This window comes from Eschrichtius robustus, chromosome 16 (genome assembly GCF_028021215.1).
Source record: "Eschrichtius robustus isolate mEscRob2 chromosome 16, mEscRob2.pri, whole genome shotgun sequence".
NCBI classification, from domain to species: domain Eukaryota; kingdom Metazoa; phylum Chordata; class Mammalia; order Artiodactyla; family Eschrichtiidae; genus Eschrichtius; species Eschrichtius robustus.
Genome location: NC_090839.1, coordinates 92,835,987 through 92,863,534, shown reverse-complemented (window position 1 = coordinate 92,863,534; position 27,548 = coordinate 92,835,987). Strand labels below are relative to the sequence as shown.

The window sequence follows — 27,548 nt, the reverse complement described above, 5'->3', positions numbered from 1 at the left end:
TGCACGGGCTTAGTTGCTCCGCGGCATGTGGGATCTTCCCGGACCAGGGCTCGAACCCGTGTCTCCCTCATTGGCAGGCGGATTCTTAACCACTGCGCCACCAGGGAAGCCCGGTCAGTGACCTTCTTACCAAAGAAATGAACAGACCTTAGCTGCTAAGTGTCCTCCAGCCCTTACACACAACCCTGCCCATAAAGGTGAGATCTGCCTACCTGCAATGTTGGGCTTTTCATAAGGAAAGTTTGGGTCACCTTTCACTTTCCTCTGAATATGCAGAAGCAAGGAGATTTCTGACCATAGAAATGGAAGCAGAAGCCTCTCAGATACTTCCTACAAGATACCTGTCGTTGTTGGCGGTCAGAGAGAAGACGTGCACGTGCTGGTTGCCGTCAAAGCCTATCGCTCACGGTGCGGGAAAGGAGTGCCCTCCTCTAGTCTGGAAATACCTCAGGGATGAGAACGGACTCAGGGCCTACAGGAAGTCAGAGGTTCGTATGCTTTTCTCCAGCCGGTTGGAGGGTCTTTGAAGAGGCCACACGTGGATGAACTGGCTGCACCTGGTTGTGTGATGGTCTGTGTAGATTGTGACAGTGACTCACCACAGGCAAAAACACTCCCTGTATGACAACAGAAATGCTTCAGAACTCAAAAGAATCCCACTTTGATTTCAAATCTCAGTTACCTCTGCTTTACAGCCACATCCCCGAGAAGGAGAGGTTTACCTTACGGAGACTTCCAGTACGCTTCGGGGCATTTAAGAATGGACATTTGAGACATGGGAGCCTGTGTGATAAACTCACAGATGCAAAGGACCTGATGCATAAACAGCCGGTCACCAGCATATGTCTGCGGCCACCAGGAGGGTGGGCACCTTTTGAGAACGGGAACGGGTCCCCACAAGTCTAAGCCCTGGTGCTGTCAGGACGTCGTCATCACATGGATGACCCTGGGAGTCCGGGTGTCGTGGCTTCAGGAGAACAGGGCTGCCAGTCAGCGTGAAGTGTACGTTTGTCTGCGTCCCATTTCCTGCTGCATGAGAGAAGGGTGTCCCCAAAGTTCAGAGAAGTGTCGTCAGAGAGGGACAGGAGGAGGGACAGCGCCCTACTCACCACGACAGAAAGATCCACATCGTGGTCCAGTTGATCAGTCCTATCGTGTTTGCAACCTCCTTTTAAAAAGGCTCGCATTGGGCTTCCCCGGTGGTGCAGCAGTTAAGAATCCGCCTGCCAATGCAGCGGACACGGGTTCGAGCCCTGGTCTGGGAAGATCCCACATGCCGCGGGGCAACTGGGCCCATGAGCCACAACTACTGAGACTGCGCATCTGGAGCCTGTGCTCCGCCAACAAGAGAGGCCGCGATAGTGAGAGGCCCGCGCACCACGATGAAGAGTGGCCCCCGCTTGCCACAACTGGAGAAAGCCCTCGCACAGAAACGAAGACCCGACACAGCCAAAAATAAATAAATAAAAATAAATAAATTTATATTAAAAAAAAAAAAAAAGTCTCGCGTTAAAACAGATCCATGGGAATTCCTTGGTGGCCCAGTAGTTAGGACTCCAAGCTTTCACTGCCATGGGCCCAGAGTCAATCGCTGGTCGGGGAACTAAGATCCCACAAGCCACGTGGTGCAGCCAAAAAAAAAAAAAAAAAAAAACCACCACACAGATCCAAATACTGATAAACATACCGACTTCAGTGAATCTCCAGGGAATCATGCCAAGTTTAAAAAGCCAGCCTCAGGGCTTCCCTGGTGGTGCAGTGGTTGAGAATCTGCCTGCTAGTGCAGGGGACACGGGTTCGAGCCCTGGTCTGGGAGGATCCCACATGCCGCGGAGCAACTAGGCCCGTGAGCCACAACTACTGAGCCTGCGCATCTGGAGCCTGTGCTCCGCAACAAGAGAGGCTGTGACAGTGAGAGGCCCGCGCACCGCGATGAAGAATGGCCCCTGCTTGCCGCAGCTAGAGGAAGCCCTCGCACAAAAACTATGACCCAACACAGCCAAAAAAAAAAAAAAAAAAAAAAGCCAACCTCAAAAGTTGACATACCGTATACCATTTATATAACGTTGTTTAAAAAATATTTATTGATTTATTTATTTATTTGGCTGCGCCGGGTCTTACTTGCGGCATGTCGGATATTTATTGCAGCGTGCGGTACCTTTCGTTGCAGCATGTGGGCTCTTAGTTGTGGCATGCATGTAGGATCTGGTTCCCTGATCAGGGATCGAACCCGGGCCCCCTGCATTTGGAGTGTGGAGTCTTAACCACTGGACCAGCAGGGAAGTCCCTATACAACATTTCTGAAATGACAAAACTTTAGGAAAAGAGGGCAGGCTAGTGGTTTCCAGGGGCTAGGGACAGGAGGTGGAAAGGGGTGGGGGCTGCAGAGGGCACAGGAGAGATCCCTGGGGAGCTGAAACCTCCCAGCATCTTCACTCCTGGTTACACGAGTCTGGACACCTGTGCCCCACGTTGGGAGCAGCCTTCATTCTGGCCCATCCGGCTCCTGGGTCACTATTTTCATGCTGCCCTTTCCCCTTGGAACGGGTTAAAGCCCCCAAGCAGGTGGATTTTATAATGAGTGGGAGGATTTCATCCACGGGAGGTACCTCGGGGAGGCTGCTTTCCAGAAGCCACAAAATTGTACTAAAATTCACATAACATTTACCATCTTAACCATTTTTCAGTGTCCAGTTCAGGGGTATTAACAATATTCACATCGTTGTGCAACGTCACCACCGTCCGTCTCCAGAACTTTCTCATCTTCCCAAACTGAGACTCTGTCCCCATTCAACACTAACCCCCATCCCCCTCCTCCAGCCCCTGGTGCCCACCCTCCTCCTTTCTGTCTCTGTGAGCCTGACTGCTCCAGGGCCCCTCCCCCTGAGCTGGGCCCTCCACATGCCTGCCAATACTCGGTGCTGTCCACTCTGATTGCTGCCAATCTGATGGGGGTAGAGTGGTATGGAGTTACTTGAATTTGCATTTCTCTGATTACTAATGGGCTGAAGCGACTCTATATTATATTCTTGTCATGCATTTGTTTCTTTTTCTGTGGATTGCTTGTTCCCATCCTTTGCCCATTTTCCTATTGCATTCCTCTTTTTCTTGTTGGTTTGCAGGAGCTTCTTGTATATTCTAAACAGTAACTCCTTGTCTTTTAAAGATGGCAGATATCTTCTGACCTGTCATTTGTCTGCTGGCTTGTTCGCGGTATCTTTATTGAGCAGACATCTTTCATTTTGATGTAATCAGATCCATCAGTGTTTCATCATAAGGTCTGTGCTTTTGAGGTTTGTTTTAAGAAATCTTTCCCCACCCCTGGGAAACAGAGCCTCCTTCATTATTTTCTTTTGACATCGTAGTGTTCCTTTTTTTTTTTTTTAATTTAATTTTTTTATTTATTTAATTTTTGGCTGTGTTGGGTCTTTGTTGCTGCTCGCGAGCTTTCTCTAGTTGTGGTGAGCGGGGGCTACTCTTCGTTGCGGTGCGCAGGCTTCTCATTGTGGTGGCTTCTCTTGTGGCAGAGCATGAGCTCTAGGCACACGGGCTTCAGTAGTTGTGGCTCGCGGGCTTCAGTGGTTGTGGCTCGCGGGCTCTAGAGCGCAGGCTCAGTAGTTGTGGCGCACGGGCTTAGTTGCTCCGCGGCATGTGGGATCTTCCCGGACCAGGGCTCGAACCCGTGTCCCCTGCATTTGCAGGCGGATTCTCAACCACTGCGCCACCAGGGAAGCCCCCGTAGTGTTCCTTTCATTTAGGTGTTCATTCATCTGGAATCTAGTTTTATTTCTTTAAAAATAAAATTTCAATGAGAAAACGGCAAAATATTAGTAGTTGTTAATTTAGGACAGTGGAGTCAGGGTGCATATTACTGTACTTTTTCCATAGTTTAACATTTCTAAACTTCTAAAATTTCTAAAAATTTCTCAGTATTTTGTGCAAAATACAGGTTAAGTCAAATAAGAAAACAATTTACAATGCCCCTACATGGATAGAATCACTGGCAATTTTCTGTGCCGTGTGTGTGTGTGTGTGTGTGTGTGTGTGTGTCTATACACACATGGAATCATATAGAACCTACATTTTTCAGTTAACAGCTTGTCATTTCCTGAGTACATTTCATGCCCCGTCTCTGCACATATGACACTGTGAGCGCTGTTTTCTTTTTCAAGGAAAACTAGCTTTGTTCTTGGAGTTTTCTCTTCCCTCCTGTGATTTAACTCCATAAGACATAAGGTTCCAGGTTAACTTCCTGCACTGTGATTGTCTCACTCCGACTACCTGTCACCTGAAGAATTCTTTTGTTTTTCCATCTAGAAACCAGTGTTTCCACCCATTTTGCTTTCTTGAATAGTGAATTCTCACTCAGTAAGCATAAGACACACGCACAAACACACGTATCTGTTGCGCAAGGCTCTTCCCACTGGAAAGTAGGTGTGTCAGGTGGGCAGCAAACTTGATTTTCAGTGGTGGATCCCGACACCTACTAAGTACAGGGCACACAGTAGGCATCCAGTAAACATGTTAAATTAATGCGGTCCCAATAAGAAGGAAGACTGGGAGTAAGTGCCCAAGAAGCCGTCCAGGTGAGCACGCTGGGGTCAAAGTCAAGGGGCACAGGTGGGCCAGGTGAGTGGGGAAGACTTCGTGGAGTAGGAGGCCCACAGCAAGAGGGTGAGGGAAGGCAGAGAGCATGGGAGCGGGGCCAGCACGGCGAGGGGAGAGAGGACTCCCGATGCCCCTGGCGGTGCCTATGGGGAAGTCTCTTCCTGCTCGGGCCTCGGCCTCCAGAGGAGCAGGGCTGGGTGCTCTCCAGGTGACTGTGGCCGTGCTGAAGGGCCCGGAGCAGCTGCAGTGCCAGGTGAACTCATTCACACCCACCCACCGGCACAGACCAATACCAACCAGCTGAAGCCGGCAGAAGCCAGCACAAACGAGATGGAAGTGGTCAGGGTGGGCGCAGTCCCTCCAGAGAAGACCTCCAGGCGCTCACCTGAGTCGGCACCAGGGGGGGTCTGTCCCTGGTTGCAGCCTCTTTCCCTGCAGGTGGAGGAGACAAGAGCAGGGAGAGTCATGGGTTTCCTTCCCTCACTGTGTGCTGGAGGTGGGGGGCTGGCAGCTACTGCTTCCTCCATCAGGGCATCTTGTCCTGCTTGTTTCCTCTTGCTGGTGAGTGTTCTAAGGGCCTGTTTCTGTTGTTTTTTTGCCAGGGACATTTCCCCGTCCCCCCGTGTCCCCCCACCTCCCCCCGCCGCTCCCCACTCCCCAGCCCGGAGGCCTAAATGGTGAGCCCAGCCTTGGTGCCCACCTTCACCAAGGCTGAGAGGCATTCAGATTCCGGATTCTGAGCTGGGGTGGGAGCGGGTGTGGCTGAAGTGATTTGAGAGGCTGCTGGCCTTGCCTCGCACCGCCACCGGCCCAGGATGGGAAGCATGGGCTTCTACCCTCAAAGGCTTGTTCGTGCCTTTCCCGATGCTGCCTGCCATCCTCTGCTGTTCCTCTCAAACTTGGCGGGACCCTCAGGATTTCGTGAGCTTCCTTTCACCATGTACTGGGGGTCCCATGGAGCCCCGCCAGTATCTCGTCCCCTCCTTTGGCCTTATGGCACGTGGCTTTGCACCCTTCCCTGTTCGTTGTTGCCGGTGAAATATCTTTTCTTCTTTTAAGCTGGTCTTGGTCATTTCGTAATTATCGGGAGGAAGAAGATTGATTCTGTGATCTGCCTTCCCCGTGGAATCCTTACCCAGAAGTGTCCACGGATGTCTACACTGCTGTCCGCTAGAAACACCATGAGTGGCACCTATGAAATCTCACATTTTCTAGTAGCTGCATTAAAAACGCAGAGAGAAACAGATGAAATTAATTTGATAATGTTTTATGTAACCAACATATCCAAAATATTACAACTTAACACATAAGCAATATTTTAAAATATTAGTGAGGTATTTTACCTTCTTTTTCATACTTAGTCTTCAAAATTCTGTTTTATACACACACAGCTCGCCTCAGTTCGGGCTAGCCACGTTTCCAGTGATCAACAGTTACACGTGGCCAGTAGCTACTCTAGACAACACAGGCCTAGACTTCATCCGGATCTTTATTCTCCTCAGTCCACCCCCCGCCCTCCCAGGCAACACTCAAAAGACACAACCTTCTCTCCTCTCCCTGCCAATGCTCCTGATGAACACCTACCCTGCTTATGAAACACCTACCGGCATCTGTAAAATTTATACCAGGGATGAGACTTCCTACAAGCTCAGCTAAAGACACAGCCCCTGTGCTGTGAGTTAATAAGCTAAGAGAAGAAAAAGGCCATCCTTTTTCTTCATAAACCCTACAAGGACCGCCAGCTAACATTGCATTAGTCCACTGTCATTACTGTAATAAATATGTTCTCATTAAAATGGCCCTTGCAACTGGTTTTTCCTTTGAAGCGCTGGAAGTCTTTTCCTGAGCGGGCAATGTGGTAGGCTCTTCCCGCCCTCACCTGCCCTCTAACCCGCTGGAGCCCCGTTTCCTCTTTTGTAAAGTAGGATCGTAATAGCTTCTTTATCTACCTGGCAAGTCCGTTGTGAAACTCCAAGAGATAGTAAAGGGCAGGGCTCAGCCACTGCAAAACCCCACCCAAAAGTGGCCTGTTGTTATCTGTGTGGTCCGTGGGTGGAGGAGCGTGCAGGTCAGGAACGCGCAGGTGTCCTCGGCAGGCCCCGGGGCAGCAGCCGGAGGGCCCAGCTCCGCCACCTCCCGCCTCGGAGGAGCGCACTTGCGGCCTGGCGCGCACACCTGGGGACGCGGGCGGAGCTCGGAGACCGCACAGGTACTGGGTGTTGGGGGCGGGGGCTCGAGAACAGCCACGGAGCGCAGGGACGGGTGTCGCAGGGATGGCGGGCACGGCGCGGGACTGCCCGGCTGTTGCCGGCCCAGACCGGGGTCCTCCTGAGACCGGCATCCTCCTCTGGACACACACCCTCCCTGAGACTGGGGCCCCTCCGCCCCTCCTCCCGGCTCTCTCGCCCCGCCCCCTTCGCGCCGCGCACCGCCTCGGAGCCCCGCCCATTTCCCCGCCCCACGGCTCGGCAACAGTTCTCGATTGGCTGGGCGCCTAGGTAGGCCGCCTCCGCATTGGCCGAGGAGCTCCGAGTGGCGCGCCCGTGATTGGTGGACGTCCGCGTTTCTCCCAGGCGCGGCGCGCGATTGGCTGGCAGAGGCACAGTCTGCGGGGCCTGGGCGGTGCAGACGAGGCCTCAGGCGGCGGCTGTTGGGGGGAGCGACAGCGGCGGCGTGAGGCAGGTGAGCAGCAGCCAGGGGCCGGGGCGGGGGTCCCGGCGGAGTGGGGCCGGGGCCCGGGCGTCCCTCGTGGCGGGCGCGGGCGCGGGCGCGGGTGGGTCGCGGCCCCCGCTAGGGCCGCCAACGGCCGCGGCGTTTCAGCCCCGCTGCCGCCGCGCCCCCTCTCAGCCCGGCGTCGCCGCCCCGGCGCCTCAGTCCCCTCCCCCTCAGCCCGCTCCTCCTCAGTCCGCTGCCCCCAGGCGCCCTCTGCCTCACCCGGTCCTTCTTCAGCGCCCCCGCGCCCCCTCCCCAACCCGGGCGCGCCCCCGTCAGCTCCCCTCCCCCCACCACGGCGCCCCCTCTCCGGCCCGCCGACCCCCGCCTGTCGGCACCCGGCGCGGCCCCGGGACGTCGCACCCCACGCCGGCTGCCCGGCTCGCGTGCCCGGGCTCGGCGCTCTGCCCGGGGGTCGCGCGTGCCCGCCGCTGCCCGCGGAGGCCGCTGATGTCGGGCGGGCCCAGCTCGGTGCCGGGTCCTGTGCCAGGTCCTCCGTGCACGACCCGTTCCCTCGCTCCGCCCTCTCAGCTCGGAAACGTGAGCGGTTCGGGTCTATATTCGTCCATTTCGCTGGACGCTTCAGAGTTCCTTTAAGTCTGGAAACGCGGGACGGTTGGGTAGTTCTGGGGAATTTTCTCAGTTTATTTGGTTTGACAGTTTTCTCTTCTTTTTTCTTAATCTTTTTTCTGTGTGTTTTGGAAATGCTACTGTATTGGGGCACTGGACCTCTTGGACCGGTTTTCTATTTTTTCATCTTTCTCTCCCATTTTCCAGCTTTGTCTTCTTGTTCGACTTTTAGATTCTTCAGTTTTCTAACTCATGTGTTGAGCGTTTTATTTGGGCCATCAGAGTTTAAATTTCCCAGAGGTTTTTGGTGGTTATTGTTTTTCCTCTAAAATTTAGTAACATGTTCTTGTTTCTAAATGCCGTGGCGTCGCAGTCTCCGTCCGTGGCCTAAGTGTTCGCTGGCTTGAGTTCGCCTGCCCTGAAACGTCAGGTGATCTTGGTTGAACTCGCTTAGCCGAGAGCGGGACCCTGCCCAGCCCTTGGGAAGTTCTCTGCACCTGCGCTGGTCCTGTCACTGTTGGCTAGGAAGACGGGTGGGGTTACCTCGAGGGACGCTCCGTGTCATTGTCTTTAGGGCGTTTTACTGGACTTGTTAGATTCCCAAAGACGGGCTTTCCAGCCTCCTGCCTCGTTTTAGAAGTCGGGTAGAAGAGTGGGGCTGTGGCCTCCACAGATGAGCAAGGAAGTGCTCACTTATCCCCCTTTACAGGAATGCATTCTAGAACTCAGCTATGCCTCTTACCCTCTGGTCTAGAGAGCCCTTGGCCTTATGCCCCAGTCTTTTTTCGGCGGAGGCAGGAAGGGGATCCATGCAGAGTAGCTAACTGCTTTTTTTAAAATTGTGGTAGAAATACACAATATAAAATTTACCTTTTTAACCTGTACTCTCCCTTGGCATTAAGTGTGTTCACAGTGCTGTGCGACCATCCCCACTGCCTAGTTGCACAACTTCTTTTATCACCCTGGATGGAGACCCTGTGCCCATTAGCAGTCGCTCCCCCTTATCCGCTGCTCCTAGCCTCTGGCAACAGCTAGTCTTTCTTCTGTCTCTGTGAATATGCCTGTTGTGGATTTTTTATGTAAATAGATTCATACAGTATGTGGCCTTTTGTGTTGATTCTTTCACTTAGCATAATGTTTTTGAGGTTTATCCATGTTGTAGTGTGTGTCAGAACTTCATTTTTCTTTACAACCGAATAATATTCCACTGTATGAATATATCCCAATTTGCTTATCCATTCATCTGTTAGTGGACATTTGAGTTGTTTCCACTTCTTGCCTATTATGAGTAATGCTGCTATGAACATTTGTATACAAGTTTTCGTTTGAGCACCTGTTTTCATTCTTGCGGTATATCTTGATAACTAGGAGTGGAATTGCTGGGTCACATGGTAATTCTATGTTTAACTTACAGAGGAACCACCGAACTGTTTTCTACAGTAGCTGCACCATTTTACATTCCCACCAACAGTGTGAGAGGGTCCCGATTTCTCCATATCCTCTCCAACACTTATTTTCCCTTTCGTTTTATTGTGGCCATCCTCGTGGTTGTGAGGTGGTGTCTCATTTTGATTTTGATTTGCATTTCCTTAATGACTGATGATGTTGAGCAACTTTTTATGTACTTGTTGGCCATTTATATAGCTTTGGAGAAATGTCCATTCCAGTCCATCGTCCATTTTTTAATTGGGTTGTTTGTCTTTTCGTTGAGTTGTAAGAGTTCTTTATGTCTCCTAATACTACACCCTTATCACATACATGATTTGTGTGTACTTTCTTTCATTATTTGGGCTGTCTCTTCACTCTGTTGATAGTGTCCTTTGATGCACAAAAGTTTTAATTTTGATGAAGGCAAATTTATCTATTTTCTCTCTTGTTGCTCATGCTTTTGGTGTCATATCTAAGAAACTGTTGCCAAATCCAAGGTTGTGAAGGTAAATCTCTATGTTCTTTTTTTTTTTTAATATTTAAATATTTATTTATTTTTGGTTGCGTTGGGTCTTTCTTTGTTGCTGCACGCGGGCTTTCTCTAGTTGTGGCGAGCGGGGGCTACTCTTCGTTGCGATGCACAGGCTTCTCGTTGCGGTGGCTTCTCTCGTTGCGGAGCACGGGCTCCAGGCACGTGGGCTTCAGTAGTTGTCGCACGCGGGCTCAGTAGTTGTGGCTCACGGGCTCTAGAGCAGAGGCTCAGTAGTTGTGGCACACGGGCTTAGTTGCTCCGCGGCATGTGGGATCTTCCCGGACCAGGGCTTGAACCCGTCTCCCCTGAATTGGCAGGCAGATTCTTTTTTTTTTTTTTTTTTTGGCTCTGTTGGGTCTTCGTTTCTGTGCGAGGGCTTTCTCTAGTTGTGGCGAGCGGGGGCCACTCTTCATCGCGGTGCGTGGGCCTTTCACTGTCGCGGCCTCTCTTGTTGTGGAGCACAGGCTCCAGACGCGCAGGCTCAGTAGTTGTGGCTCACGGGCCCAGTTGCTCCGCGGCATGTGGGATCTTCCCAGACCAGGGCTAGAACCCGTGTCCCCTGCATTGGCAGGCAGATTCTCAACCACTGCGCCACCAGGGAAGCCCCCTGGCAGGCAGATTCTTAACCACTGCACCACCAGGGAAGTCCGAGGAATTGTTTTCTTAATTTCTTTTTTAGGTTGTTCATTGCTAGTAAATAGAAACACAGCTTATTTTTGTGTGTTTATCTTGTATCCTACAACTTTAACTTTGTTTAATTTGTTTATTAGTTCTAATAGTTTTTTGTGAATTCTTTAGGATTTTTTGTATATGAGATCATGTCATCTGTGAATGGAGGTAGTTTTACTTCTTCCTTTCCCAGTTTGGTTTTTCTTTTTTTTTTTGGCCGCATTGGGTTTTTGTTGCTGCACGTGGGCTTTCTCTAGTTGTGGCGAGCGGGGGCTACTCTTCGTTGCGGTGCGTGGGCTTCTCATTGTGGTGGCTTCTCTTGTTGCAGAGCGCAGGCTTCAGTAGTTGTGGCACACGGGCTCAGTAGTTGTGGCTCACCGGCTCTAGAGCGCAGGCTCAGTAGTTGCGGCACACTGGCTTTGTTGCTCCGCGGCATGTGGGATCTTCCCGGACCAGGGCTCGAACCCATGTCCCCTGCATTGGCAGGCGGATTCTTAACCACTGTGCCACCAGGGAAGTCCTTCCTTTCTAGTTGGGATGCCATCTATTTCTTTTTCTTGCCTAATTGCTCTGGCAATTCCAGTACAATCTTGAATAGCAGTGGTGAAAGCGATGTCCTTGTTTTGTTTCTGATTTTAGGGGAGAGCTTTCAGCTTTTCACCATTGACTGTGGTGTTAGCTGTGGGTTTTAGTAAATGCCCTTGCCTGATTGAGGAAGTTCTCTTCTATTTCTAGTTTGTTGAATGTTTTTGTCATGAAAGAGTTGGATTTTAACAGGTGCTTTTCCTGTACCAGTTGAGATGATCACGTGGTTTTGCCTAACTGCTTCTTAAACAGACTTTCATCATTTGACTCGTCCTGTATTTTGATTCCACTCTACATCCTTACTCCCAAATGTTCACAGATGTCACTATCTTAAGCCTTTGGGGTTCTGTGGTGAAAACTGGGTTATTTCTAAGTGTTCCTCGTTGCAGGCTTATCAGCTTTTTCTGGCCTAAGTCAGTTTTCATTCATCCATTTGCTTTCTAGTTTTTGAGTTTCTTGCTTTTGTTTTTTCTCCCTTTCAACAAATGCCAGGCACTTTTGGTAGAGGTGGTGATAGGATGAAACCATCCTTCAGCATTGTAGCACCTGCCCTTACCTCAATATTTCAAGGTGAGGTGAGAGCCCAGGGAATTGCAGGGCATTTCTTAGGGCCCACTGCTGATTCAGGCTAAGTGTCCTGAGCACATCCCAAATTTGAGCACCCACATTGGGGTTTGCAGGGCAGTGGGAAAAAGACAGTGATGCCAGCCAAGCACAAGTGGTGTTGCTGTGAGTATTTTGGTGGGTAGTTGTGCTCAGTGCCACCTGCAGGAAGGTTGCAGTATTATTTTGTTGATTGAGAAAACACCTTCATTTTCTTCCTCCTCTTCTTCCTAAATTTGGAACTCATTGCTATTTTGGACAGCTTAGCCCACTCGATTTCCAGTTAGAAGAGACTAGGCCTGCTGCATTTGAAACTGTTTACTTCCTTTGGGCCAAAATAAACTTAGGATTGATAGAGGAAAAGTACAGACCATGATGTTGCTGTTTACAACATGCTATTTATTATAATCACATGCCGTAATTGACTCTACTTCGTTAAGTGACTTGTGTGGTTCATTAGTCAGTTTTGTAGTTTGAATTATATCTGTAATAGTGCTTGTTAGTTGGGTGCTTTGTTTTTCATTTAGTCGCATAGGGGCATTCAGTGAATGGTCACTGGCTGCGAATTTTAGTTGAGGAACTAAGAACCATGTGACAGACGGTTTTAGACATTTGTGCAGAATAAAACTGCAGGTGCCAGACTTCAGTAGTGTTGAGAGTGATCAAGTGTAGATCAGTGATTCCCACTGGGGCATGAGGGGCTCCCCAGGGGCATGTATGGCTTGAAAACAAAGCAGTGCTTTGCCTAGTTGCTTTGGTCTTAAGTCATTCTACTTGCTTATTTGATCTTTATGTAACATTATTGGAAGATGGGAGCTATATGTAGAATATGAAAAACATCAATTTAAAGGTTTCTTTACTTGCTATTTATGCTACAAAGCTTTTTAGTACTGGAGAGTGCTCACTTTTAGCCCGGTACTTCACACGTGGGAGGACAGAGCATTAAAGGGTGATCTCAGAAATGGTGTGGATTAACTGTTTACATTTATAGTAGAAATAAAATCCTGTAATTGTTGTTTCTAATTGTTCCCAATTATAGTTGGAAATGAAACAGAATGGGCGCCACTGTTCTGATTAGATGAGGAAACGTAAGAAGTGCTTCAAATTCATTAGAAGGAGTAAGGAGGCCAAATACATGGGACCCTCACTGATCGTCATGAATTCATCTAGCACTTGGGGCATGGTTTTTCCAGGACGTTGTCAGACGTGCAGCGACAGAGGGATGAGGGGAACCCAAGAACATTTTCAGGTTGAAGTCAAAGCAACATGATAGCAATAAGTTCTCCCATTTCTCTGGGCACTTATGAGATGTTCATTGGTTCTGCAAGTCAGGGTTAGCGCCTACCCTCAGAGAGTTCATGGTCTAGTTGGAGAGAAAGACTCTTTAATAAACAAATATTACAATTTCTGTTAAGTGGTAAATGCCAGGGAGCACTAAAATTGGCACCTAACTTGGATATGTGGGTTGGGGGCATCCAGGAGAGCTTCCTGGAGGTGGTATCTCAGGTATAGCCTAAGGATGAGTAGAAGTTAGCTGGGAGTGATTGGGGTGGAAAGAGAACAAGGGATTGGGGAATCAGGAATCAGGAGGGCATCCCAGACAAGGAGAGAGCACAGGAACAGTATGTAAATGGGGTGGGGGGAGAGGGTTACCTGAGGCCAGGTTCTCAGTGAAGCTGCGATATGGGTGGTGGGAGATGGAGAAGTGGGGCATTGGACAGAGGGTTTACTTGCAGGTGCTGGGAAGCCGTGGTGGGATCTGAAGGGAGGGAGATGGTCAGGTCTCTTTTTAGGTGGACTGTTCTGGCAGTTTTCTGGCTTGAGGAGGCAAGACTGGAGACAGGTAAATTAAGGGCGCTCCCTCACAGGAAGCCAGCCAGAGATGGTGCAGCAGGAGACCAGCTGGAGGGAGGGTGCTGCTGTTCTGAAGAGGGGGGAGAAGTTGGACGCATTGAATTTAGTTACTTGTGGGTGACTTGCAGAAATGCTCCACGAGAAGTAAAATCAGATGCCTACCTCAGTGTATACAAAGGAGTTACAAATGGATGAGATGAATTAAAAATGGTGGGAAATGTGACAGTCAAATCAGTAAGAGTAGTAGAATCCATGACACACTATTCATGTGTTCTTGGATTAGGAAGGCCTTTCTTTTTCTTTTTCTTTTTTTTTTAAATTTTGCATTGTTTTGATTCTTTTTTTTTAACAGAAACTTTAAATCAACATATTATCAAGGGAATTTATTATTTTTTAAAATTTATTTTATTTTTTTATTTATTTTTGGCTGCATTAGGTCTTTGTTGCTGCACACAGGCTTTCTCTACTTGCAGAGAGCGGGGGCTACTCTTTGTTGTGGTGCACGGGCTTCTTATTGTGGTGGCTTCTCTTGTTGCAGAGTACGGGCTCTAGGCGTGTGGGCTTCAGTAGTTGTGGCATGCAGGCTCTAGAGTGCAGGCTTAGTAGTTGTGGTGCATGGGCTTAGTTGCTCCGCGGCATGTGGGATCTTCCCGGACCAGGGATCAAGTCCCCTGTATTGGCAGGTGGATTCTTAACCACTGGGCCACCAGGGAAGTCCCTAGGAATGCCTTTCTAAGCAGGACAGGGAAGGACTGACTGTGCAGCCCAAGTCACCATAAGTTTGTTCAGTAACAGACGGGGGACATCCCAGGCGTGTGTGACGTAACTACGGTTGATGTCCTATAAAACAGTGAGAAAAAGACAAACCTCCAGTAGGTTGAGATATAGGGCTGGCCTTCGCCTGTCAGAGTGGCCCTGCAGAGTTGACCACTTCCAGTGTTGGGAGGAGCACTGTCAGGTTAGGGGGTCCCAGAACCTCCACCTAGCATTGCTTCGAGAAGGCACTCGCTGTCATTCGCTGTCGCTGAGCTCTTTCCAGTGGAAGAGCCGTGCGTAGCTCTTCTAACTGTACCAGTTGTAAGAAAATTCAGAGCACTCTAGGTTCGAAGCAATACATAAAATCGTGTGGTTCATGTTTTCTGTATTCTAAGAAGAAAGACCCTTTACAGTAACATGCATAAAGTAAATTGGCTTTTGCTCAAACACTGCAACAAATCTCACTGTAAGAGGAAATGCATCTTTTATTTAAAAGATCGGGAGCACATGTCATTGGGAGGTGTAAGCGTGTGATAACGCATCTTCACGTAGAAGGAATTATTTTCCCTAAAACTCAGCTATTAGGTAAACAAACCCATCTAGCCTGCATCTTTTCCTGTTTCATTTCCAAAAAAAGGAAAGAAACATTGGATCTTGGCTAGAAACTGTCAGTACATAGTTGCTGCAGAAAATAACTAACTCCTGTTGAGTGTTTTCACCCTTGTGCCAGGCAGCGCTGAGCGGGTTAGGTGTGGTAACCGGTTGAATCCTGCAGCAACATTGAGAGTCAGGTGCCACGTAGAGTGAGTAATGGTACCAAGGGTTCTTACAGCTGAGTAAGAACCCTGCGGGTCCGGCTGCCCCACACCGCTTCACAGTGAAGGCCATTTTTTTTTTTTTTTTGAAAATAATAGTTACTGGGTTAATTGTTTATAAGACCAAAACCTACTCTTTTTTTTTTTTAACTTTTTATTTTATATTGGAGTATAGTTTATTAACAGTGTTGTGTTAGTTTCAGGTGTACAGCAAAGTGATTCAGTTATTCATATGCATGTATCTATTCTTTTTCAAATTCTTTTCCCAGTTAGCAAAACCTACTCTTTTTAAAAAATGTTGAATAGTACCCGAGGGGGTAAGTGAAAAGTAGATGTCCCATTCTCTGTAATTTTACCATTAAGTTTAGTATTTTTCCTGAAGTTTTAAAAATATATTCAAGTATATATATAACATGTGCAGCATTCTGTAAAGGTCTTTCAAATATTTTTAGGTTATAGTCATTTGTTTCTCATTTGCAGTTTTAAATAACGAGTTCATTTTTAAGGACTCTCACTTAGTATAAATCATAGTTTTTCATAAACTAACAATGTTTTGCTTCCTTAAAATGAAAACAGGTATGTGAGGCTTATTCCTGTTTGTTATGTTGTGGAAGTAATTACACTGAACATGATATTTGGAAAGCAATCATTTCTAACCCATTTTATGATTTTTTTAATCTGTAGGAAAAATAACTTAATGTTTTTAGTCTCTGCGTTATGCAGTTTCAACAGGATTAAGTCTGAGCAGAGTAATTATGTTAAGGTTTAGTACTCGGGGCTTCCCTGGTGGTCCAGTGGTTAAGACTCCATGTTTCCACTGAAGGGGGCATGAGTTCAATCACTGCTCAGGGAACTAAGATCCCGCATGCCACACAGCAAAGCCAAAAAAAAAAAAAAAGATTTAGTATTGATACTAAATTTTAAAGGGCACCTCTGAATTTTAGTTTTCAAATTCTTCCCTACAAGGCATGTAACAGTGGAACACCTGATTGTGCAGGTGCGTGTTGAAAACCAAGCCCTGGGTGATGAAGAGTTGGCAGGGGTGGAGCTGGACTGCGTTTGCGGGTGCAAGGCCCTGAGGGGCCCCCATGGGCCTGTGCTGTCAGCTCAGGGGGCCCTCGGGGATGGCCCGGTGGCAGATGGCGGTGTCTGGAGCTGCGCCCAGAGTGGGGAGGAGGGTGCTGCCTGGAGCTGTCGCCTTGGACTGCTGTGCTTTCTGTGGACGGGTTGCAGTGCTGGTGGTGGATTTGGATGGGGGCTAACGAGGTTGGTCCGTGCAGGTTGCTCCTGAGGGTTTCTGCCGTGTCAGCCGGGCTCGCTTCTGGTCTCAGCCTACTTGGTCAGCGACCCCATCAGTTCATAGAAAGCTTGATTTGTAACATGCTTGTCTTTATAAACACAGTGCTTTCAGAGCAAATTCTGCTTGCCTTATACATGGTTTAATAAAAAATAATTATTTACTAGGTGACGATGCTTGTGGTTTATAATGATGAGAAGAAATGCTGCTGCTCACCATTTTTAAAGTTTGTCTTTTTTTTTTTTTTTTAAACTTCAGTGGAAACAATCTCAGATTTTTTTTTTTAAAATTAATTAATTAATTTATTTATTTTTGGCTGTGCTGGGTCCTCGTTTCCGTGCAAGGGCCCTCTCCAGCTGCGGCAAGCGGGGTCCACTCTTCATTGCGGTGCGCGGGCCTCTCACCATCACGGCCCCTCTTATTGCAGAGCACAGGCTCCAGACGCGCAGGCTCAGCAGTTGTGGCTCACGGGCCCAGCCGCTCCGCGGCATGTGGGATCCCCCCAGACCAGGGCCCGAACCCGTGTCCCCCTCACTGGCAGGCAGACTCCCAACCACTGCGCCACCAGGGAAGCCCTAAAGTTTGCCTTTTTCTAGTTTTATTTTAGAACTGATAGCGTTTCCTAAGAAAATATTTTGTGCTAGTTTATTTCAGGACCGTTAACAGTTTTATTTTCTTTCTTTGGTTTTGCCATTTGCTGCAAGCTCTGTTTTCAACCTTGTGTGACTTGTAATTTTTGATATTTTTCAGGCATGTTTTCTAGATTGTTACTAGATTAGTACAGATGTTCTAAATAGTAGAGATTCAAATTATATGTGGTGGTTGAACTAAAATCCATTTTTGACCAAAGCATTCAAGAACAAAAATTGAGCTTTATATTTCATTTCTACCATATGATGCAAATGTTACATACAGTGTGTACTAGGCAAGGTAAAGGGTATTAAAGGAGAAACCAAGTGTAACTTACGAAGCATCTTAACTCAAATTTTAAAACCCTGCTAGGATCTTCATGTTTGTAAAGATACTTATTTAATTTCTTAGGTTTGAAACCAAAGTTTGCACCCGAGACAGAGGACCTCTTCTTTTGGCTGTGCTTGCCGGCTTATGTGTGCTTAGCCACTAGTGAAAGCGAGATAGGAGGGAGACACCGGGGTGATTTATGACGATAGCGCTTCCTTTTCCACTGGAAGATGTTGCTCGTGGCCCACCATCTCCTTAGGGGAGCACTTTTCCCTCTTGGGACTGGCGGCTGCAAATCGAAAGCTGTTAAAGAGCACTGTTTTCCGGGGATACGGGGAGGCTCCCCTGAGCGCCCTCTCCCTCCCCCCATGTTAATCCGCTGGGCCTGGAAGAGGGGGGGTGCCTGGTGTGAGCCCCGGCTCCGCTGTGCATTCCCTCCCTTCCATGTCTGGGACACTCAAGGGGCACGTGGCCTGTGCAGAGGTCATCCCAGTCGTAACACTTTCGGGAGAAGGGAGTGGCCAGGAAGAGTCTAGAGAAATGAGGACAGTGAAGCCTGCACAGGGCACCTCTCTGTAAACAAACGTGTTTACAAAATGTTGACTTTGTATTCATTCCAAGATTTTCTGATGCTGTTGAAAACGTTTTCAATCCATTTTTTCACTTGCTCTTTCAATACTGCTCAGATTATAAATGCAAATCAGATCTCCCTTGAGTCACAGGCTGAGGCCGCCTTTAGGCCATGCTACAAGTAGGAAGGCTCTAATGTTACACGCGGGCTTGAAGTAGCAGTGATGTAAGGGGAGACTGGGAACGGCATTGTGAACATGCCAAGCGCTGTTAGCGGGAGAACTGGTATCACAGTTGCACTTTTGCTGCTAGGGGTCCTGATGAGCTGAGAGAGACCGGAGCTGGTGTTCTAGCCTGCCGGCCCCAGGAGCAATCTGAGCTGCCGCTGGACTTCGTCTTTTATTTAGGTTGGGGGTGAGTGAGTCTTCCATCTTGGGGATTGTTAACTCAGAAGGAAAAAAAATCCTTTTTTTAAAAAAAATTTAAAACAGGCTATATAAGTTTATTCCACAAACTAATTAAAGCTAACTTTTTGAGTGTTTGTCATGTGTCAGGCACTGCTTTACAGACATTCTCTCTTTTTACTTAATTCTCTCTTTTTTACTTTATTTTATTCTATAATTTTATCTAATGCTCACATTTTATGAAAGGAACTAAAGATTAATTTTAAAGTGTTCTGAATCCATATCATGATCTGTCCAGGGAGAAAGAATGAGGCAGCAGGGTTGATGGAGGACAAGCCGGGTATGGAAAGAAGCAGCAAAATACATTCTAATAAGATACATGATCACACTCTGTAATGTGGTCCACAGTAAACGCAGGAGAGAGCGCTGGTCATCACTCCCTAACTCGTTACTGAGTCAAGCTTGGTGTGGCCTCTGCTGCTGCTTTTGGAGGGTCTGCTTGGAGAGGTGGTCTTCTGGGCTGTGGAGGAGGTACTGGCTAGAACAACATTTACCTGGGCCACGGGTCTGATTAAGCAGGGACAGGATTCTGCGTATAGTTGTATAGTTTTATACGTACATGTGTTTCACTGGAGAACAGAACATAAAATTCACATGGTTACAGGAGCGAAGTCAGAATGAGTAGGAAAAAGTAAGGGCATCCAATCGCATGCTCCCTTTCCTTCCACTGTCGTAGCCACTGAGCTCTGGCTGTGACGGGCCACGGCCTCCCTGCCCTGTCTCCTGTTTGCCTTTCCTCCAGAGCTGCATGGCCTGCTCTTCCTAGAGTTGTGTGTGTCCACACTGGTGCTCTCTTGATGGTGTTATCTTTGGGCATTTTATTACGTTTGAAGCTCCTCTCATAAAACATTTAGCCAAAAGTCTACCACTGTGCCTGCCACTCAGCTCGTGTCTCTGTGTTGTCACCCGCAGGACTTTTACGTGGTCACTCTGCTGTAATCCTGTCTTGCTTGTGATAGGCTTGTGATGGCCAGTAGCTGCATTTGGTTCTTTGATAGAATTTTATTTCAGAGACAAGAAATTAAATTTCTTTTAAAATTGTGATATAAGGCCTACATTAAACCCAACTAGGGTGGTGTCACACAGCTTTATCTGTCTCATCGATTGGAAGAACCAGGTTGAACAGTGTGGTGCACTGTGCCTCTGACAGCTTTTGAAAACACCGTTTGTTATGCATTAGAAATTAACCTCTCTTTTAGGTAGATGAAAACGTGAGAACATATTGATGTAACTTTTAAAAGTAAAAAGGCTGTAATAGATAAACAACAGGGACCTTTGTATAGCACAGGGAACTATCAATATATTCAATATCTTGTAATAACCTATGACGGAAAAGAATGAAAAAGAATATATATATGTGTATATATATGTTTGTATGTATGTATATATAACTGAATCACTTTGCCGTACACCTGAAATCTTGTAAATCAACTATACTTCAATTTAAAAAAATTAAAAAGCATTAGCACTTCCCTCATGGTGCAGTGGTTAAGAATCCACCTGCCAATGCAGGGAACATGGGTTTGAGCCCTGGTTTGGGAAGATCCCACATGCCACGGAGCAACTAAGCTTGTGAGCCACAACTACTGAGCCTGCGTGTCACAACTACTGAAGCCTGCATGCTAGAGCCCGTGCTTTGCAACAAGAGAAGCCACCACAATAGAAGCATGCACACTGCAACGAAGAGTAGCCATCACTTACCGCAACTAGAGACAGCCCGTGTGCAGCAACAGAGACCCAACGCAGCCAAAAATAAGTTTGAAAAAAAAAAAAAAAGTATGAGGTAAAGATGTCCAAAAAAAAGAAAGCATTAAAAAAATAAATTACATGGGACTTCCCTGGTGGCACAGTGGTTAAGAATCTGCCTGCCAATGCAGGGGACACGGGTTCGAGCCCTGGCCTGGGAAGATCCCACATGCCTTGGAGCAACTAAGCCCGTGCGCCACAACTACTGAGCCTGCGCTCTAGAGCCCGCGAGCCACAACTACTGAGCCCGTGTGTCTAGAGCCCGTGCTCCGCAACAAGAGAAGCCACTGCAGTGAGAAACGCGTGCACTGCAACAAAGAGTAGCCCCCTCTCACCACAACTAGAGAAAGCCTGCACATAGCAAGGAAGACCCAACAGAGCCAATAAGTAAATACATACATACATGCAAATAAAATAAAAAGGCTGTTAGTTCTTGCATATGTCCTCCTCACCAGGCTCTAACTGCTCCTTCTGTGCTGAATCATGGGCTGGACCTCCTTGGGCTGGACCTCCTTAGATCCCTTCAGCGGCCTTGCCAGTAGCGCTCCTGCCACCCTGCTTCACAGATGGAGCTTCCTGTGTGCGAGGAGCTGGCCTCAGGGCAGTCACTCAGCTAGTGGGCAGAGCTGGGATCAGAGCCCAAATCTGTAGGAGTCAGTCCCTGTTCTTAGCTGGACGCTCTGGTGTCTCCATGTCATAGCCACGATGTTTAGATTAAATGCTGCTTTCGGGCACCTGCCATTCACTTGTTTATAACACTGTAAACCAGTTTCTGTAAACCGGTCCAAATACTCAGTTCACTAAGGACGTCTTGAATTCTTTTTTTTTTTTAATAAATTTATTTATTTGTTTGTTTATTTTTGGCTGCGTTGGGTCTTCATTGCTGTGCATGGGCTTCCTCTAGTTGCGGTGAGTGGGAGCTACTCTTTGTTGCGGTGCGCAGGTTTCTCATTGCGGTGGCTTCTCCTGTTGCGGAGCACGGGCTCTAGGTGCGCGGGCTTCAGTAGTTATGGCTCGTGGGCTCTAGAGTGCAGGCTCAGTAGTTGTGGCGCATGGGCTTAGTTGCCCCACGCCATGTGGGATCTTCCCGGCCCAGGGATCGAACCCGTGTCCCCTGCATTGGCAGGCAGATTCTTAACCACTGCACCACCAGGGAAGCCCCCGTCTTGAATTCTTGAATACGAGTTGTAGAGAAGTTGGTAGAAATTAGCAGCAGTTAGAACAACTTTAACCTGGGGTTGGTAACGTGGGTTGTAGTAAAACATGAAAGTGAAAGATCACTTTGGGAGTCAAGTTAGGAAGTAAAAATCAGTTATCTTCTCTAGAGGATGAGAGCGGTTATGGGGTGTTAGTATTGTTATGGTTGCTTAGTAAGTCATTACTAGCCACAGCACAGTCGGAAGCCATTACTACACCGCTGCTGGGTGTGGCTCTGTCCTGCGGGGGAGCTGGGAGGAGGCCTGAGCCATGAGGCTGCCCCTTGTGTGCTGTTCCTCAGTCTCTGTGCCCTTGAACCTGGGCTCCAGTGCTGGTGGAGGAGACAGAGGGGAGCTCGAGGCCAGTGAACAGGTACTGAACAAATGCATGGACTCAGTACTCGAAGGTAAGTTTATTTGCAGCAAGAGGTTTACATGTCTATTAATAGAATGAATTGTACTTGTTGAGTGTGTGTTCTACCTGGGCTGGCGGGCCAGGTCCCGGAGAGGAACTGAGCAATGTTGAAATTAGTAGGCACAGTAAAGTTTTTATATATAAACAATGTTCCTTATTTCTATGGGTGCTTAATTTTTAAAAGAATATTTGGACTGTTTCAAAGAATATGGAGTGAATTTAAGTATTTTTGGCTTAGTTTATAGAAATCAGTCATTTATACCTGAATATTTTTTGTCCAAGTTTATCTTCCTTGATCTTTCAACAGCAGATTATGATTCACATTACTCCTACGAGGGTGTGGGGGTGTTTTTGAAGTGTGTGTGTGTGTGTGTGTGTATTTTTAGCCAGAGGAAAGTTTGAGTCATTCCAAAGAAATCTAGATGACAACATGAAAAACAATATGCCCAAAACTTTTTAATTTGAAAATAATGTGTTTTCCTTTGGGGAAAAATAAAAGTATTAACAGTGCCTTAAGCTTATCTCTTACTCACCCTGCAGTTTTCTGATTCTGAGCTACTTGTAAAAATTTTGCTGTCTAGGAAAGTATGGGAGTGCTTCTTGACAACAGAACAAGAATCAGTTCTGTTTTACTTAATAACAATGAAAATTTATTCCAGAAGAATGAGAACATTTTGACACCTTCAGGAATTTAAAAATACATTTTGGAAAGGATTCTGAGATACTTTCTGTATTCTTTTCATCATTTTAAGTCAGTTGATCTAGGATTTCCCCTTGTTGCTTTTGTAGATACATAATCTTAGGGAACTAAGTATGACAACTGTGTTCTGGACTTGCAACCATGAGAAAACTTGTCTCCTTTGCTTAAAAAAAAAAAATCAACCAAACCAACCCTGCTTTACTGGCCTTGTTTGATCAAAGTGTTGACGGTGCCTCTAGTCAGTCTGCATTGGGCCACCACAGGCAGGGCTCCTCTGTGTGTTCCGGCCTTTTAACAGCCTGCATTGCTTTTCCCGCCTTCTGCAGTATGCTTTGAGACTGTGAACATGGACTTTTCTCGGCTCCACATGTACACTCCTCCCCAGTGTGTGCCCGAGAACACTGGCTACACGTATGCACTCAGGTGAGCTGCTTGCATGCGTGTTACGTTGTCTTGCCTGCGCTGTTCTTGAATGCTGTTGGGTTAATGGGGGCTTTATGGTACTTGCACCCAACTGCTCTTTGTTGAAAGTGAAAATATCTGTGAACTTTATGTTATGCTCTGGTTTTACAAAACTGCTAAACTGACATGGAAATTATGAGGTTGTTTTGAAAACCGAACGTTTCTGATGACTCAGTGATTAGTCACTGCAAACGAATGACTGTTTTTAGCCTCCACCCAGGTGGCTGTGGTCTCGAGAACACATCTGTGTGGTTATGGTGGGGTTTTGTGATTTATATTAATGGCTGAATATTTTAAAATTAACAGAACTAACCTGGAAAGTGACTTGCCTTTGAGAGGAGCCATCATAAGTAGAATTTTGATGAAGCCCACGGTTTCAAGACCACAACTTCTGTCAAATGCACTAGGTTTTCTGTTTTTATTTGTATTCTGATTTGATGCTGAACCTTGAAGTTTGAGTCTTAGAAGCTGTTGACTTGCTCTTTGCCTTTCTAGTTTACCAAGTATTGATAGAAAGGATGATTGAGATGAAACTTAAGTATTATAAAATTATGGGCTACTGCCAAAGGGAAAACATTCCTGGATTGGTGAAGATTTGATTGGCAGATAGAAAAACCTTTGCATCCTGGCAAGATGTTTAAAGCACACAAGGAAAATGCTAGTGTCAGTTTTATCAATGGCTTATCTTCTAAAGGGTAAAAATGTAATTGAAACTTAAAGAAAATTGGAAGGTATTTTAAGAAAACTACTTCTTAACAGCATTAGTCAAATCTCATATTTAATGATTGAGTTTTTAGTCACAATTTTAGATCATGTCACACTTTCTGTGGTAACACACTTTGTTTTTGTTAAAAGTCCTGTACTATTTTAGAACAAAATGAGTGGGCCAACTCAAGTAAAATTCCTCCTTATTCTGTATTGTGGAGCATAAAAAATAATAATTCCTGGTAATTCATTTTTAGCTTTTATAACCTATTTTATTTTGTTTTTATATTTATTTATTATAACCCATTTTAAATACAGTTTTTAAAAGTTGCCTATGTCTGGGTCTCTACAGAGAGCCCAGCCCTCCTCCAGTGAGGCGTGCGGAGGGATCGGAGGTGGATGAGAACTGAAGTGGGAAAGGCAGGCGGACTGAGCTGTGCTGGGACGTGGGCCTGTGTTTGAGGGCGGGGGGAGGGCAGCGAAGGGTTTCAGCCAGGAGGGGTGGAACCAGGGTTATGCAGATATGGAGAGTGGGGCGGTGCTGTTCAGAGGCTGGCAGGAGTTCAGGTGAGACTCCGTGGGGGCCCAGACCGCGTTAGTGCTGGGCAGGGCGTGGGGAGAGAGGGGTTCGGGAGGGAACACTGGGGGCCTTGTACTTGACTGGAGGAAGGGGATGAAGGAGCAGCCAAGGGTGACAGTCACGGTTTGGCGTGGGCACAGGAGGAGGACCACCAGTTAGCGGGAGGGTGTGTGAGACTCAGGCTCAGGAGCCATGTGGGCGGCAGTTCTCGTCTGGCCATCAGCAGGTCACGATGGGAGCCCGAGGGTGCCCTGGGGGCCGAGGGCCCACAGAGACACAGGAAGCTGTGATGGGCGGGCACCTCAGCACGACTCTTGCCGAGGGTCCCAGCCACTCGACACCCAGTCTGGAGGGGGCACACCCAGTTGTGGACCGGCCTCAAGTGGCCGTGCTGAAGCCGGCTCTGTCCTTGCCTGCCCTTCTCTCTCCTGCCTGTGTCTTCTACGTCCCCACTCTTCAGTGAAGCCTCTATTTACTGTCCAGCTCCAGCGGAAACTCATGGTCCCTGGAGGCTGGGTTTCCCTGCAGCCTTTCCCCGCAGCCCTTGGCCACCTGGCCTGGCCCGAAATTGTCCTCCTCATATCCTTGTCCTTCTAGACCCTCCCCTTCCGCCTGCTGAACTCCCCAGTCTGACCGTCTGTCTCATTACCACCTGGGTGGCCCCTGGCTGACCACTCCATGTCCAGCACTGCTGGCCTGCAGCCTCAGCACTTTCAGTAAACACGTAAAGGCTCCTGCAACATCCTGGTCATGCCATTTCTTTAAGATGTTTTTCTATTATGGAAAATGCCAAACAGTGTGAAAGTTTGGAGAATAGTGATGATAAGCCCCTTCGCCTCTCACTTAGTTTCAACAGTTACCAGTACTTGGTCTCCCCTCCCCAGTGGGTTGCTTTGAAGCAAATCTCTAAAAGATAACGATATTTTTAGAACAACTAGTCAGAATACCAGGTGTTGAGAACCCAAGGTAGAAGGAGGGGAGAGGAGAGAGTCTGGGGCAGGTGACTGTCACACATGTTGCTAGGCAGTCGGGACCTGCTGGGCTGGGAGACAGGGAGGGCGTTGACCTCACTGGTAGGAGTCCCTCCGGGGGCTTGCAGTGTCTGGAGCCGTACAGGGAGGGCAGTCGAGCTTTTCCAGGTGAGAGTGTTGCCAGGCCCTGGGACAGAAGGCCAACAGGGCAGGGGACACAGCTGGGGGTAGCTGTGACAACAGTCAGAGTTGGGGTCCCTGTGAGGCAGGAGAACCATTGTGGTGAAAGGTCATCAATGATGGGTGGTGAGGTTTGAGGCTGGGACTTCAGAGGGGCAATGCTGGGGTTAGGTACTCAGGTAGAGCAGTACTCTGAACGGTAGGACTTTGGGCAGAGCCTTAGAATTGTCACCGGGTGTGACTTGCTTTGCCCACATGCCCTCTCCCAGTTACCGGCTGCACCTTTGACGGTATAGCCAAATTCAGTGCTGGTGGCGCACTGCCCACTCCACGGCTCATTGCTGCCTGGTGTCCATCCGGCTTTCAGCTGAGGTAGGTTTTTTCCAGCCTTTTAATTAAAAGTGCATCTTGGGAATTCCCTGGCAGTCCAGTGGTTAGGACTCAATCCCTGGTTGGGGAACTAAGATGCTGCAAGCCTCGTGGTGCAGCCAAAAAACAAACAAATAAATAAAAGTGCATCTAAATACCAGACATTTTAAAAAGAACAATGCGTAGTTGATGAGAGAACTAAACTAAAATCTTATACTCTTAAGGATTAGATCTATACTTTATATTTGGGGTCTTTGTCTATATTATCTTCTTTTATATCCTAGTTTGGTCACTTAATTCTCTCTAATCCTGGATTAGACACCTCAGTTTAAAATTTTGTGCCCCACCCCAGCTTTATAGAAAAATTAATAAAGGAGCTTCCCTGGTGGCACAGTGGTTGAGAATCTGCCTGCCAATGCAGGGGACACGGGTTCGAGCCCTGGTCCGGGAAGATCCCACATGCCGCGGAGCACCTAAGCCCGTGCGCCACAACTACTGAGCCTGCATTCTCGAGCCCGCGAGCCACAACTACTGAGCCTGTGTGCCACAACTACTGAAGCCCGCGTGCCTAGAGCCCGTGCTCTAGGAGAAGCTCGCGTACCGCAACGAAGAGTAGCCCCTGCTCACAGCAGGTAGAGAAAGCCCGCGTGCAGCAACGAAGACCCAACGCAGCCAAAAATAAAATAAATAAATTTATTTTAAAAATAAGTAAATAAAGTAACCTTTAACATGGCATGTGATGAGGTTGCGCTGCCTCGGGGCGGTGCTGGTGTCCTGTGTCTCCATCAGACACTCGAATCTTTCTGCTGGGCCCTGGGTGCACCTGTCTGTGGGAACCTGTTACAGATGATGGTTGGGATCCCAGCCTAGGGCAGGAGAACACAGCAGCTGGTGGAGCACTCACGGAGTCGTGGGGTGGGCGCCCAACGAACGCCTCAGGAAAGCCCCTCGGATGCAGACAGAGGCGCTTGTCAACATTCAGGTCTGAAGTCAGCACAGAACTGTTGGTCCCCGCCTCCCTCCCTCCCTCTATCCCTCCCCCCCCCCCCCCACTGTGAACACTGCTGCCGGGTCTGTTGAGCTGAGCACTGTCCAGCTCAGAGTGGAAGTACCCCTGTGCCTTCCTCCTTTCAGCTGCAGAGGTAACTCTTGTTCCCGGTTTGGAGGTCTTTTCTGTGCTCTTACACATCTGTGTTGGTAATACGTGCTTTTATTTATTATTGAATATTTAATTTATTTGATTTTGGCATTGCTGCACAGCTTGCTGGATCTTAGTTCCCCGACCAGGGGTTGAACCCTGTGCTTTTGTGTTATATATATTTTTAAAAACATGAATAGGATGATAATAGAGTATTTCTTTTTTCATTTAACAGTATATCTTGGAGGTCTTTCTGTGACAGTATATATAGATCTTTTATGTTTTCTAACGGCCTCACTGCATTACGTAAGGTACATGTATCCTAGTTTATTTCATCATCCCCTTATTAATGGACATTTCCCAGTCGTTTGCTCTTTTTTTTGGCCATGCTGCGCGGCTTGCAGGATCTCAGTCCCCCAACCAGGGATTGAACCCGGGGTCGTGGCAGTGAAAGTACGGAACCCTAACCACTAGGCCACCGGGGAACTCCCTCATTTGCTTTTACAAACAGCCGCTATACTGGCTTCTTCCCAGGGCCCTCTCTAATCAAAGTAACAGGTATTTGGAACAGCCTTCTGCCGGCAGGGGCGTTGTGTTAGAGGTCCTGTGTTGGAAAGCCAGGACCCTGTCCAGACTGGCGGCGTTGTCGTGTCCCCTGAGTTG

The 27,548-nt window shown here is 47.8% G+C and overlaps 1 protein-coding gene across 7 annotated transcripts in view; it reads left to right on the top strand.

The window, feature by feature from the left end:
• Positions 1-7,224: 7,224 nt before the first annotated feature.
• Positions 7,225-27,548, top strand: part of SUN1 (Sad1 and UNC84 domain containing 1) — a 53,228-nt gene continuing 32,904 nt past the window's right edge. For 4 of the 7 annotated variants that reach the window (XM_068524868.1, XM_068524867.1, XM_068524866.1 and 1 more), the window contains exons 1-2: positions 21,608-21,772; positions 22,807-22,903. In XM_068524868.1, the coding sequence (XP_068380969.1) occupies positions 21,637-21,772; positions 22,807-22,903 (233 nt within the window). In that variant the 5' untranslated portion in view covers positions 21,608-21,636. Of the gene's footprint in view, positions 7,291-18,275; positions 18,374-21,607; positions 21,773-22,806; positions 22,904-27,548 lie in introns of those variants that run through there. The other 3 variants (XM_068524869.1, XM_068524870.1, XM_068524871.1) reach the window with 3 other exon arrangements.